We start from the raw sequence: 13,233 nt of genomic DNA on the forward strand, positions 1-13,233 counted from the left end.
AGTAGTATTGCTGGCAGCCTCCTCAAGGGAGCTCTCAGGGGAGTCTCTCAGGGCACTGCTGCAGGGGCTGCCTCCTAGGGAGGGCCAGCTTCTCCAACAGGCAGAAGGGAGGCTGTGTGCTGCCGGCTGAGCAGTGTGGCTGGCTGAATTTTAAACCTGCAGACCACCAAGTATCAACCATTACCTTGAGGCTGTTGTCAGGTAATGCAGCCTGATGTGCTTCTCCCCGCTCATTCCATGCAACAAAGCCACATGTGAAGCTGAGTTTCAACTGACAGTTACCATGACTGATTCCAACAGACCATTTCTGTTCACTTAAGTTTCCTGGCTAGAGATCAGTCTTAGCTAGAAATGGTGTATTAGTTATTTTCCTAAGGTGCTTTAGATAAGGACATTGCTATTGTTTGTCTAGGAGTTCTTGAAGTTTAGTGCTGGTTTATTTTCAGTCAAACCACCCTGTGGCTGAGGTCGATCAACAATGCTAAGCGCAGAAATCTTCCTTAAACAGGCTGGTGGCCAATTCTTAATTGGTCATCTTATTCTACATCTGTATATAAGGAAAAGCAAAAGCCTCAATCTATTCCTGCAAATGATCTGCAGACGAGAAAAGAGTTCAGAGAATGAAAGTTCATCCACCTCAAACAACACATTTTTCTTCCTAACAGATGGATTTCTGTCTCATTCTTGAAACTGTTTCAGTCCAATAAACAATTCAAACTAGAATTTTATGCTACGTTATTTTCTCAAAAGTCAACACAGAGAATAAGGGTACACAGTGTTATCACTGGCCACTTCTCAGTGCTGGCATCCTTTCAGTCAGACTGCTACCAGTTATTTGCAAGAGAAGCATGGATTGCTAATGTAATAATAAGCAGCACTAAAACTTCCTGAATGACATTGTACAAGACTACTAAGGCACTCATATAATTTTGCCTCACAGTCAGGAGAAACTGTTCACCTGGTGAGCTAAATATTACTTCCAAATCCTTAGGAATTATTTAGCTTCATTCCCCAAATGCAACTGAGGGGAGAATCTGACTTCCAGAGTCAAGGAAAGGATTATTGGTCCTGGCATTTTGCAAACCTGTGCCTGCAATGAACTTCATACACCTTCCTGAAGGTCCATACTGGAGACAGGGGCAAGCATGCTGCAAAAAGGCAGTTCTGGGAGGACTTCCCTCTTTACCGCTACATGCTCGAGATTCAGCATGATGAAGCATTGCTGTATTTCTAATACACCAAGACAATCATGGATTTATCCTGTACAACCACTATACACTGGAATTGTTAGAGCATTTGTACTCCCAAGAATCCCACAAACTTGCAGAGATATGTTGCTGGCTTAGATTTGCTGTTATTTTTTGCACATGAAAATACTGGCTTAAACAAATAGAACATTTTGCTTCACTGATTTTTGCCATAATATAAACAGCAACAGCCACAAAGACCATTTGTTCTTAAAGGTATTGCAGTGCGTCTTCAAGTCATAAGCTCAGAGTGTATGCTCAGAGGAACCATTACATTCACATGGTCATTACATGAAACATACATACAATATTCTCACTAGACTGACTGTCCAAAGAAATCAAAGATTTGGATGGCTTCAAAACATGAAGGCCAATTTTGGCAGTAACTACCTAACTGAAGGTGAAAAATGTAATGATCCTACTGATAATGTAAATTGCAGGCTGTATGTGGCAGACAGGAAGAAGCCTATTTTTGTAGCTATGGAAGAAGTCTCTAAGGCAACTTCTACTTGCAGCTTCTATTACCAGTTCCATGCAAAACTCAAAGCTTTGCTGAAATAAGATCTGTTCTTGAGATGAGACATACATCACATTCTGACCCAGAAGACCTTTTTGTTTGATACCCTATAGTATAAATCCTTTAACACTAAGGAGCCACAGAGCCCCAAACATATCTGCTGCCTGCACTTCATCCACTCCCATGCATCCACTCCTTTCCTCCTGCTTCCATTAATATGAATGGTCCATACAGGACACTTAACCTGAATTTACATTTTAGTTATTCTAAAGTCGAAAAGAAAAAAAAAAAAAAGATGTCAATTAAATTCACTTTGTATAACTAAAAGAAAAATTTAAACCCAGCTCCCCCCTACCCCAAATAAACTGCAGCTGGCCAGAAAAGATAGATGCTATTTTACAATAAATTCCTGTCTGGATTTTGGTCAGAAATTTAGTTTGACTAGGACCAATATCTGTAAAAACTGTCAGTATGCAATACATCAGTCGGAAAGGAATCTACAGGAAAAGGAAGCAAATGAAGCAGCTGGGATTATTTTAGAATAAAAAATGTCTGAAATCAACCTGAAGTGCAGACACCACTTCTCAATTACATCACTATCCTCCATAAAAAGAACAGGCATTTGGAAAGACAAACAGTTAGTAAGGCCTGTGTCTATAGTTTGCTGAAGACAGTGCTTCCAAAGATGTTTAGGGCTGCTTTCTTTGGGTTATTTGCAAGGCCATTCTTTGGAGGTCTTTCACAGGAATAGGAGTTGCTGTTAAGGATTATTCAAAATTAGAAAGTGTATGCTAATTATGTATGACAGGTTTATGAATGTACCAGTAACACGTGTCATGCTGACACCATGAAGGCAAAGCAAATGCAGCAACCCCGTGTGGAATTGCACTGCAAGACTTTAGTTTTGCTGCAGGTTAAGTTTTCAGCCCCCTCTTTACTTAACTAGCAATACTCCTGGCCTGAGATCAAGCCCAGCTCTCACTGTTGGCCAAAAGTATTAGCTATTAATTAATGTAAATTACAACTTTCCTTTATGAGGCTTAACTAGTCCTACAGAAATAAAGTATTTCCTGTGAGGAGTGAAGGGGTGTTTTCTAATGCAGTTTTCACTTTCTGCAGGGCAAAAATCAGACAATTTATTAAGATCATTGCCTTTTTTCAGATTACCTCACTCTGCCACTGGACAGCAGGATTAAAACCCTTCCACATACATAGTAGAGGGTGGTTTCCTTGGGGGAAAAATGCTAGCTGTGGAATGCGCTTTGACAGGAAGTTCATTTGGCTGAAATAGATACATATCACAGCTGTACTTTCTGGAAGAAAAAGTGCAACTCTTTGGGTACAAAACCTTGTTGGTGAGCTCACAGGGTGATAAAAGCTGCGCAGAATTCCAGTTGCTTCTGCAGTGGCTCAAGGCATAGTGCACACATGGCATCTCCCTGCTATGCCATGGAACAGGCAGAAAGGGGACATAAGAAGACAGACAGCAGGTGATACAGGTTATAAAGCAATGAAAAATGAATGAACAACAGCAGAAAGATAGCTGGAGCAAACTGACAGTGATATAAGGGCCTGTCCTCACAGCAGATTTGCCCTGGGAGGGCTGTGAGATGGTATCCATGGATGGGCGCTGGGTGCAACTCCAGATGCGCTAGACTTGCAGTACACATATGACACAGTGCTACTTTCTGAACATACAAATGTCCAATTAATCTGGCTTGCCACCTGTGTGCAGAGCACCTGTGGGTAGTTAGGGTCTGGCGGCCAGAAGATGTCGCACTGTACGGAAAGATGGAGCCTCTCCCTTGATGGGCAATAGCGTAATCTGTGACGTAAGCAAGCGGAAGTAACGTTATGGGCCTCGGCTATATAACACCATGTGACTCAACAATAAACGCCATTTGCCATCCACCACATTGGTGTCTGTGAGCCGATGGACTGAGCGGCCTGGGGTTGGTCGCCATGCCGTTCCTGAACCAGGTCGCCACTGGCCCCTGAAGGCAACAGCACCTCTGCATGGTGTGTGCAGAGAAGCATATGGTTCAGTAGGTCTGACCTCACTGGACTTTGGCACATGTAGAGATGGCAGAATTCAGGCACTGTGCCCAGGGGCTCTTGCTTTATTTAAGGCAGCCCTGGACAAAGCTGATTCACACCAGTATCATAGAATGGTTAGAATCATAGAATGGTTTGGGTTGGAGGGGACCTTAAAGATCATCTAATTCCAACCCCAAACCTCCCTCAAAGTATAAAACTTCCCTCAAAGTAGATACAATTCCTGTTTAAGCTTGTTGTAGTAAAGGTTTCTTGGAGCAATACTGTGTTTTGAGATTCTTGCAGACTTTATAGCACATACAGAGAATGAAAGCTGTCTGGGTCTGATCAAGTCCAACGTGAAATGATAGTCTGGTCTTTGAGGGATGTTTTTTGCTAAATATACTAATATAAAATATATTAATATAAATATTCCAATGAATAAAGATCTCCTGGGAGTCAGCTGAAACTCACTGCCAAGTTTTTTGACGGCTGCAGCCAGAGAATTTGGAGATGTTCTCTAGTAAGTCTTGCACTGGTAGTTTGAGGGATTTCCAGTGTCAGCTCTCCACTCTGCCAGCACTGACTTTCCTGACACACAGGTGACAGAAGTATGTCCTCACTTTAGAGCAGTCCCCACTTACCATAGCTGAGGGAGAAAGGCGTGAGCAAATAGCCCACCCTGTTCAGGGTACAAGCACATATTCGCTTCTAGCAAATCTGCTACTGGGCATTGAGGTATTTAATTATTGCAGGAAGAATAACCAGAGGACCTCTGTCAAAGCTGTTGGCTAGGCATAGACTAGCTTGGGAAATAGAAAGATAATGGAAACCCTCAAATTTTAAGAAAAACAGTATTTAATTTCAACATACAATGTTGTTACTCATCTAATGCCAAAAAAGAGAGCATACACTTTCAAACGAGCCAGGTTCAGATTTGCTCCAAGTCTGCTTTGACTCTGGAAAGTATTGCACTAATTGGTGCATAGCTGGGGTGGCTCATCAGAGCAAGAAGGCAGGTATAACAGCTTCCAACTGTTTTCTCCTACCTGATGACATGCTAAAGGTTTTTCTGCAATCCCCTTCTGTTTAGGCCTACATTAATGCCATCTGTCCACAGCAAGAACTGCAATCACAAAAGTCATACAAGTAATCGTGCTGCTTTTTTAACTCCCTCTCCAGCTCTGGTAGCCTCTCACCATTTTCTAATCTAATGCCCATCTATCCATTTAAAAAAGAAACCAAACGGAACTATAAACTGCTTTATACTGTATTGTTTAGTGGTTTTGAGATAGTTAAATTCAAATTAGACTGAATGGCCACTGTTTACTTATTTCTTCTTCCTCTCATTTTAGTTCTACATTTGCCTAAAGGGTCTCTTTTTTTCTGTGATTGACTTTGGAGTACCTGCTCCTGTTTTACAAACCTCCCATAAGCCTATAGCTCTGGAAATACCGTTTCAACTGATGAACTATTCCCATGTCACTGATTATTGGTGCAACCTTTTAACTGTGAGCTCAGAGACCCTGAAATCTGGTAGAAAAGCTTAAGAAAAATATTTCTTTGATCTGTCAAATTAGGCTACAAATCAATCAAGCAGCCTTCTCATGAGGCAAGTAGTATTTCCTGCAAGACACAATGGGATAGCTTTTCTTAGGGTACATGACAACGTGTGAGCTCAGGAAAAACAAGGCTAGCAAAACTTTCAAAACTCACAGTAAGTATAAAAGGACTTAATTTCAGGTTTTAGCAAAGAGCAGAAAAATGGCCTCGATGGAATCTTCTTAATTATGGAAGAGAAGGCTCAATTCTCTGTTTAAAAATAGGAAATGCTTCTTCCCCTGGAGAGAACTGTCTGCAAGTGAAGCATTTGCTTGTACCGCAAGCAGGAAAAATCAACATTCCCAAACTCTCCTTTGAGGTTTGGCTTGTATCTAGCAGCTAAAGCAGACCAGAAGAACTCTCAGTTTTGACTGATCACACACGAAAGGCTTGCAAGTTCAAAACCTACTGTTTGAATTTAAATGGAGGCTATCTCCCTGCCTCTTGTGTAGCAAACACAAAGACATTGCCACCAATCCCAGCCATTCCAAGACAGCATTTGTAGGCAACAAGGAACTGAGGCTGAAGGAGGAGAAACAATGGAAATAAAATCAATGTGATCCCATTCTTCAGTTTCCCTTCAGTTCCTGGCAATTGCTGAAGGGAAAACAAGGAACTAGGGCCAAAATCCAAAATGGTTTTGCTCCAACGTCCAAAAATGAGAGAGATTACCTCATTCAGGAATATTAAAAGTACTCTACTAAGTTTCCAGTACCTCAGCTGCAATAAACACAGGTCCTAAATCTGTTTGAGGATCCTTTTCCTGCAGTGTCCTTGCCTGACAGTGGAAAATTCAGTGTAAAATCCTGCATTCCTCACATCTTGCCATAAGACCAAACTGAAACTTCGCAAACTGGAACTTCAGACAGGTGCTGCATTCCTGTGTGTTTAAATGGTGCTTCCTTCCTGAAGCTCTTCTGAGACACCTGAGAAAGCATTCTTGCTTTATCACACAATTCACTTTGAAGAGGGTATACACCCTGGAGTATGCAACACTGAGTGCTGCATATAGACACTCAATATATTAAGCAAGAAATGCATGAGTTACAGTCAGAGGAAATTCCTCTGTTGTTAGGAGCTTTGTAGGGGATCAGACACTTTTGCTCTGATACAGAATAATCATCCTATACTCCCTGTCTGGGGAGCAATGGGATTCAATACATTAAAACTATTACAGGAAGTTGGAGAGATTGGTTACTAGCCTCAGTGTGCACATGGTTCTATGCCCATCTAGAGGCTTTTGGGATCTGACAATAAATTAATCCCTTAATACTTGCTGAGCTGCATACTGCTGCTGCAGTGGTACCATCACATTGCACAGGCTACTGTGAAAGCTAGAAAGAGCCTGGCATTGCAGTCAGGTGTGCACATGGCACCCCAGCACAGGGGGAGGCGTAACATGCACTGCAGTGCAGGTTAATGCTGGGGGGAAGCAGGGACCCCTGCTGATACTCAGCATCACCATGTTAGTGGTTGCCCTGATGACTGACAGAGACACTGAACCTGTCCTCCCTCCTTTCTCTAAGGATTCAACGTGGTCTATATGCAGATACCTGGGCAAGAATGGGGCAGGGAACAGATACACAGATATTTGCTGTGAGGAGGTGAAGGCCAGCTTGGGCTTAATTTCCTGTGATTCAACACCGTGCCCTGGAATTAAAACAGTGAACAGCAAACTGGCCAGCAAGTAGCAAACCAGTAAAGTTCGCTTACTTGCTCAATGAGTTTCTCTCAAGTGTCCACTTACCTCTGTATTCTCTGATTTCTAACAAGGCTCACAATGGGACTACTCCTCCTCTTTTTATGGATAGGCATATGAGCATACTCACAAACGCAGATGTGAGCAAATGAACCTGGCTGTTTATCCTTAAGCTAAAATTCCCACTCCCTAAAATACTCCTGGCTTTTGTCTGTTTAATGGCTTTGCATCCAAACAAAAAATCCAGAGGAAGGCAATTGGATAGAAGACACAGAGTAAATGTCCCTCCACAGGATTACAGACTTGGCAACATGTCCAGGACTCAGAGCTGGAAGAGATGAGAAAGTGAACTTTTTCAAAGGGCTGTCTAGGTCTAGAGGGATGCTGCTTTTTCTCTGAAAGCCCTGCTGGCATGCTAGATGAGCTACAGTACGTAACATCAGGTCAGAGCTGCAGCAGGAGGGTGGCCAAGTGACCTCCGAGTAGCAGAGATGGAAGCTCCAGTGGGAAGCACACAGGGAAGGCAGAACTATTGCCTAAACATCAATGGGTGTCCAGAAAAAAATAGGACTTTTTAAAATATAAATATATTGACGGATCAGAGACTAGACATCAGAGAAACAGAAGGGATCTGATATGCAAGCTGTTTGAGATTGTCCAGATCTGCCCTTTGGTGGAAAGAGGCCAGAGGCCTAGTCCAGTTCTAGAACTGTTGTACTGACACCTGAATTGAAGGCGAAGGCATGGGAGGATCTTTTCTTCTCCTCATAAACACTAACACTTTCCTGGAGAAGCATGAGATGGAGCATTCTGTTTCTTGGGTTTGTCCTGACTCCAGTCAGCACTGGAAGGAGAAGAATGGAAATCCAGTATTGTACATTGATGATCACACTGAGAGATCTGGTTCCTGGTAACTGATGCTCACAGGGGAGGCAGGGAGAATGACATCAGAGACCACTGTCTGTCTGTTTTGAGACATTGATTTTGCAAAATGCTGCCCCGTGTGCTGGCTTCCCCCATGGCATAACATAGGGCAGCCCCTCTGTTCAGACTGGGGCTGACTGCTCTGCAGTCTCCACTCATGGGCTACCCACATCCTACAGTAAGATGTTTCATTTCAAGTAGGAAAACAGAAGAAAGGGAACTTAGTTCTCTAAAACAGTCATCAGATACTTCTTGATGCAGCCTTAAAAACAAAAGAAGGCTGTCCATTCCTTTCTTCTAATACTAAAGGAAGAATAGAATAAATAATACACTGAAACACCCGATAACAACAGTCTGGGGAAAGGAGCAGTCAGTACTGGGACAGGCATTTAAAATGATTGCAATTTAGCAACCTAGCACCAGGTTGTGTCTCTGGGGACTCACAGTCTATTTGCAGTTCTGCCACTTCACACACTGCTGTTCCCGCAGTTCACACACTGCTGTGTGACCTCCAGCAAGTCCATTAATCTCTCTTTAATATGTCGCCTCTGGCACTTCTCCTATCTTTTCTATTAGATCACAATCTGTATTTTCACCCCCCAGCCACAATCTCATGGAGCACACTTACAACATTAAGTCCTGATTCTGCATGGGGCTTCCTGTCACAGCTGTGAGGTATACGGCAGAACTAGGCAGTGACTGGGCCTTTGCAGAACAATGCTTTCAACATACCGATGTGCCACAGCCAGCTACAAGCTTGCAGGCTGCACCTCATCTAAAGCTCTCTGCTTGCCTCAAATCAAAATGCACCATCTGTACAATGGGCTCTGAAACCCCCACCTGCCCTTGGGCAGCATAAGGAAGGCTCAAACACAAGCTGTTTGTACAAAGGGTGCTACAGCAGCTGCAAGCACCATTAGCAATGAGACCGTTCTCCATGTTCAGAATGAGATCCCGTAAATCTCTTCCTGGTTCTGAGCAGCTGCTTGTCTGGTTATGGTGTGAAGCCACTTTGCCGCATGTGGCTGAGAAAGGTCAGGATGTGCACAAACACGACACTACACTGTGATGTGCATGTGCACACCACAGCACACAGACAAAGGGAAAGAAAAAGGGAACAGATCCTGCTCTCCCTTTCAGCACAGTAACATGTGGTAACAGAGTTCTGGCTTTATGTCAGCATAACAGGGAACACAATTTGGCCACAAGGGATTCTGAATCAGGCAGCCTGAAACAAGAGATACATTGAGATTTTACGGAGTATGATGTTCAAGAAAGCCCTGAGTGTGTAGACTTTTAGAAAAATAAGGTTAAAGGAGGCTCCTCTGCTTTAGAGCTTAACTTTGAAATGATGCAGTCTACTTTTTTATGACTTACACAAAAGGTATTACTGTCTTAACAGCTCGCCTATACAAATGCATTTACTCTTTACTTTCAGCAAAAGCTTAACTTTGACTTCACCACAGTTCTCTTGAATTAAACATTCTGGAGAAGAAAGGATTTTTTATTTTTTTTCCCTTTAGCAATCTGTTTCACTCTGTATACAAGAGTACAAGACAGGAGAATCATGATGGCTTTGAGGAATTCCTCTTTTGGAAGCGATGCTACAGACAAATTTGGGATCCTTCCAAATAACAAACGAGCAGTATTAAATTGTGATTATTTGCTGAGATCACCCAGTGCTTCAGACTTGCACAGTCACATCCAGCTGGCCTGAGCCTTGCGATCTCCATGAACCTGTTGAGCAGCCCTTGCCCATGCAAGCAGCCCAAGGCTTGCCCCTGAGAAGCTTAGGATGCACAAGCAATCTGTGTGCTGCCCCTGTCAACCTCAGTGTGGGCACATCAGCAAGGCGGCTCCCTGAATAATAAACAACACCTTGCAGCTCTTAATGCTGGCATCAGGCTATACCGAACCTGACTGAATTCTAGCTTTTTGTGGCAACTCAATAATTACTGTGTATGGGTGTGTGTGAGGGGGTGCTGTTTTGTTTCGAAGTCTACTTTTTCAAGGATTTGGAGAGATATAAAAACTGTAAGTGAAAACCAAGAGAACACTCTTTGGTAATTGTGGGGCCATTTCCAAGGCTCTTTTTTTCCTAACCATGTGATCACAGTGTACAATGAACATTTTGGGTGAGCAAAACAGTAGCGACATTGTTGTGCCCCCATGAAAGCTGGCTGCTTCTGTCCAGTCACTTGATTTCATTCTTTTCAAGGAAAAAAAATGTAACAAGTATAGATGAGCTGTGGATAAGTAGGTAAGTTACTTGTTAGAGGAAAGTATTTTATTCCTACAGCATTGCTTCCTTTTGTCATTCCTATATTCAAGAAGAGAAAGGGGGGAGATCCAAGGAACTAGATGCTAGTCAGCCTGACCTTGATCCCTGGGAAGGGGAGGGAGCAAATAATTCTGGGAAACATTTCTAAACATATGAAGGACGAGAAGGTGACTGGGAGTAGACAGATTTATGAAGGGAAAATCATATTTACCCAGACTGATAGCCTTTTATGGCAAGATGGTTGAGGTAGACTTGGACGAGGGGAGAATAACAGATGGTGTTTGTGTTGACTTGAGGCTTTTGACACTGCCTCTCATAGATTCTCATAGACAAACAGAAGAAGAACAGACTAAATAAATGGATGGTGGAGTGGACTGATAAATTGGTGAACTTCTGTGCTCAAAGGGTTGTGTTCAGTAGCACAATGTTCTGCTGGAAGCCAGAGCCTAGTGGTATACCCCAAGGGTCAGCACCACATCTTCATTAATGACATGGACGATGGGGCAAAGGGCACCCTCAGCAAGTTTACAGCTAATACAAAACTGGGAGGAGTGGCTGATGCACCAGAAGGTTGTGTTGCCATTCAGAGGTACCTGAACAGGCTGGGAAAGTGGGCTGGCAGAAACCTCACAAATGTCAACAAAGGGAAATGAAAAGTCCTGCACGTGGGAAGGAACAACCCCATGCACCAGTATGCACTAGGGCCAACCAGCTGGAAAGCAGCTTGGCAGAGTAAGACCGTAGACACCAAGTTCAAGTCCACGATGGAGCCTTGTGGCAAGGAGCACCAACAGCGTTCTGGGCTGCATTAGAAGTGCTGCCAGCAGGTAGGGAGGAGATCTTTCCTTTCTTCTCAGCATTAGTGAGACACATTTGCTGTGCTGGATCCAGTTCTCAGCTCCCAAGTACAAGGAAGATAAGGACTTACTGGAGAGCGTCTAGCGAAGGGTTGCAAGGATGATTTAAGGGACTGTAGCATCTGATGCACAAAGAAAGAATGAGAGAGCAAGGACCATTCAGCCTGGAGAAGACTCAGAGGCATCTTACCAGTGTGTATAAAAACCTGATGAAAGAGTATAAAAAAGGTGCAACCAGACTATTCTGAGTTTTATCTATTCAAGGACAATAGGAAATGCATACAATTTAAAATACAAGAAAAATACAAGAAATCATTAATTTTTTTAATTTTTTTTTTAAACCACGAAGGTAGTGAAGGTGGTTAAGCACTGAAACAGGCTGCTGAGAGAGGCATTGGATTCTCTATCTTTGGAGGTATTAAAGACACAAATGGACATGGTCCTAAGCGTCCTGTTCTAGCTGGCCACTCTTTGAGCAGAGGTTTGGGGACTAGATAATTTCCAGAAGTATCCGTCAACCCCAACAATTCTGTGATTCTACATTCTTAACTTTGCAATCGCTCAGTGATAGTAAAGAAGAATCTCTCCCACACTGCTACATGAGAGTGGTCCAGCTTAACAGCAATAAAAACAGCAGCTTCCCTCTGGGATTTCATGGCATCTCTTGCTCTTCTCTCTCAGAAGGGAGCTTCCAACAGCCTAGTGTATAGCGATTGTCTGATTTATTATTTGGGAACTACCAGGAGGTTTCACTGGTGTTGGGTAGATTTTCTCATACAGAAAAGCTCTGCAGTGTTTCCTGATGATGGTCAGGCTCTGAAATAGCCCAGTTATTTAACAGCTTCCTTCATCTTTCAGTGTGTTAATGGCTTAGGAACACTAGCATTTTTCTTACTAAAAGCCCTAGAGGCTTCCTTCATCCTTTACATCCCACTATGTATTTACCCTATCTTATTAAAACAGTATCATTCTCCTTATTTGGAATATATTCAAGTGCATAAAAACACCATATGCTCTAGTGAGATAGCTTATTTCAGCACAGACTGCTGCCTTTAAAGAGGAAATGGAAATACCTGTCCTCCAAGAGATATGGAATGTATATTCACAAGTAATTGCCATTACCCCCAAATCAAAACAAAGCAAAACTACTTGTTTCTTCAAAACCAATCCACAGAATGTGGTGTGGGTTGTTTTTGTGTTTTTTTTTTTTTTTTTTGATAGATCTAGTCAGTCTATATAAAAGCCTTTGATAGAAAACAGATATGTGTATAAATGAATAAAAGTAATGCAAACAAATGTAGGACTTACATATGATCCATAATTCACTGCTAAGGTCTGCAAAGCCCATGGGAGACCTAGGCCAATTAAAATATCAAAAACATTGCTTCCAATGGAGTTGGACACAGCCATATCCCCCATACCTGCAAGAATGGAAACAACCGAAAATCAGACGTCTCAGAAAGACCCTTATGCCATCTTCTACACAATTCTACAACACAGGTATTTAAATCTTATAAAACAATAACAACACCAACAACACATCCCTGCTTTTTTGGGAAGCTTTGGAAATTGGCAACGGTGCCAAAACTTGTTCTACACAGTCATTAAGAATCCGTTAGCTGCTTTGCAATAGCAACAAAATTCTTTTCCTCCTTTGAGCTTGCTTTAAAGTTCAGCCTCAGGGAAAGGGCTATGAAAGTTTTCACATCCAGGATACACCTTTGCTACCTAAAGAGGACAAGGACACACAGAAACAATTCAACAGTAGCCTGACATCTCTGTGACGAACATACCTTGCCTTGCTACGATAAGGCTTGCCATGCAGTCCGGCACACTGGTTCCAGCTGCCAAGAAAGTGATGCCCATTATCACATCTGGAATTCCCAGTGTGTAGCCAATGATTGTCACCTAAGGAGAATTAAACTGTCAGGTGGTCTACAAAGCTTAAAATCAGAGGCCAGCTTGGCCTAATTCTGCAAGATGCTGTGAGACAATGTTTATTGCTCAGTGCAAACTGACACTTTCTCTAAAGAGAAGCAATGACTTTTTTTTTTTTTTTTTTTTTTTTTGTT

At 42.6% G+C, this 13,233-nt stretch overlaps 1 protein-coding gene across 7 annotated transcripts in view; it reads right to left on the bottom strand.

The window, feature by feature from the left end:
* Window positions 1–13,233, bottom strand: part of RIN2 (Ras and Rab interactor 2) — a 310,183-nt gene that overhangs the window by 114,495 nt on the left and 182,455 nt on the right. For all 7 annotated transcript variants that reach the window (XM_084514283.1, XM_084514291.1, XM_084514295.1 and 4 more), the window contains exons 14-15: window positions 12,955–13,069; window positions 12,470–12,582 (exon numbers count right to left, since the gene is read on the bottom strand). In XM_084514283.1, the coding sequence (XP_084370409.1) occupies window positions 12,470–12,582; window positions 12,955–13,069 (228 nt within the window). The remainder of the gene's footprint in view (window positions 1–12,469; window positions 12,583–12,954; window positions 13,070–13,233) is intronic.

The sequence above is a fragment of the Aythya ferina genome (genome assembly GCF_964211825.1).
Source record: "Aythya ferina genome assembly, chromosome: 3".
In the NCBI taxonomy this organism is placed as follows: Eukaryota; Metazoa; Chordata; class Aves; order Anseriformes; family Anatidae; genus Aythya; species Aythya ferina.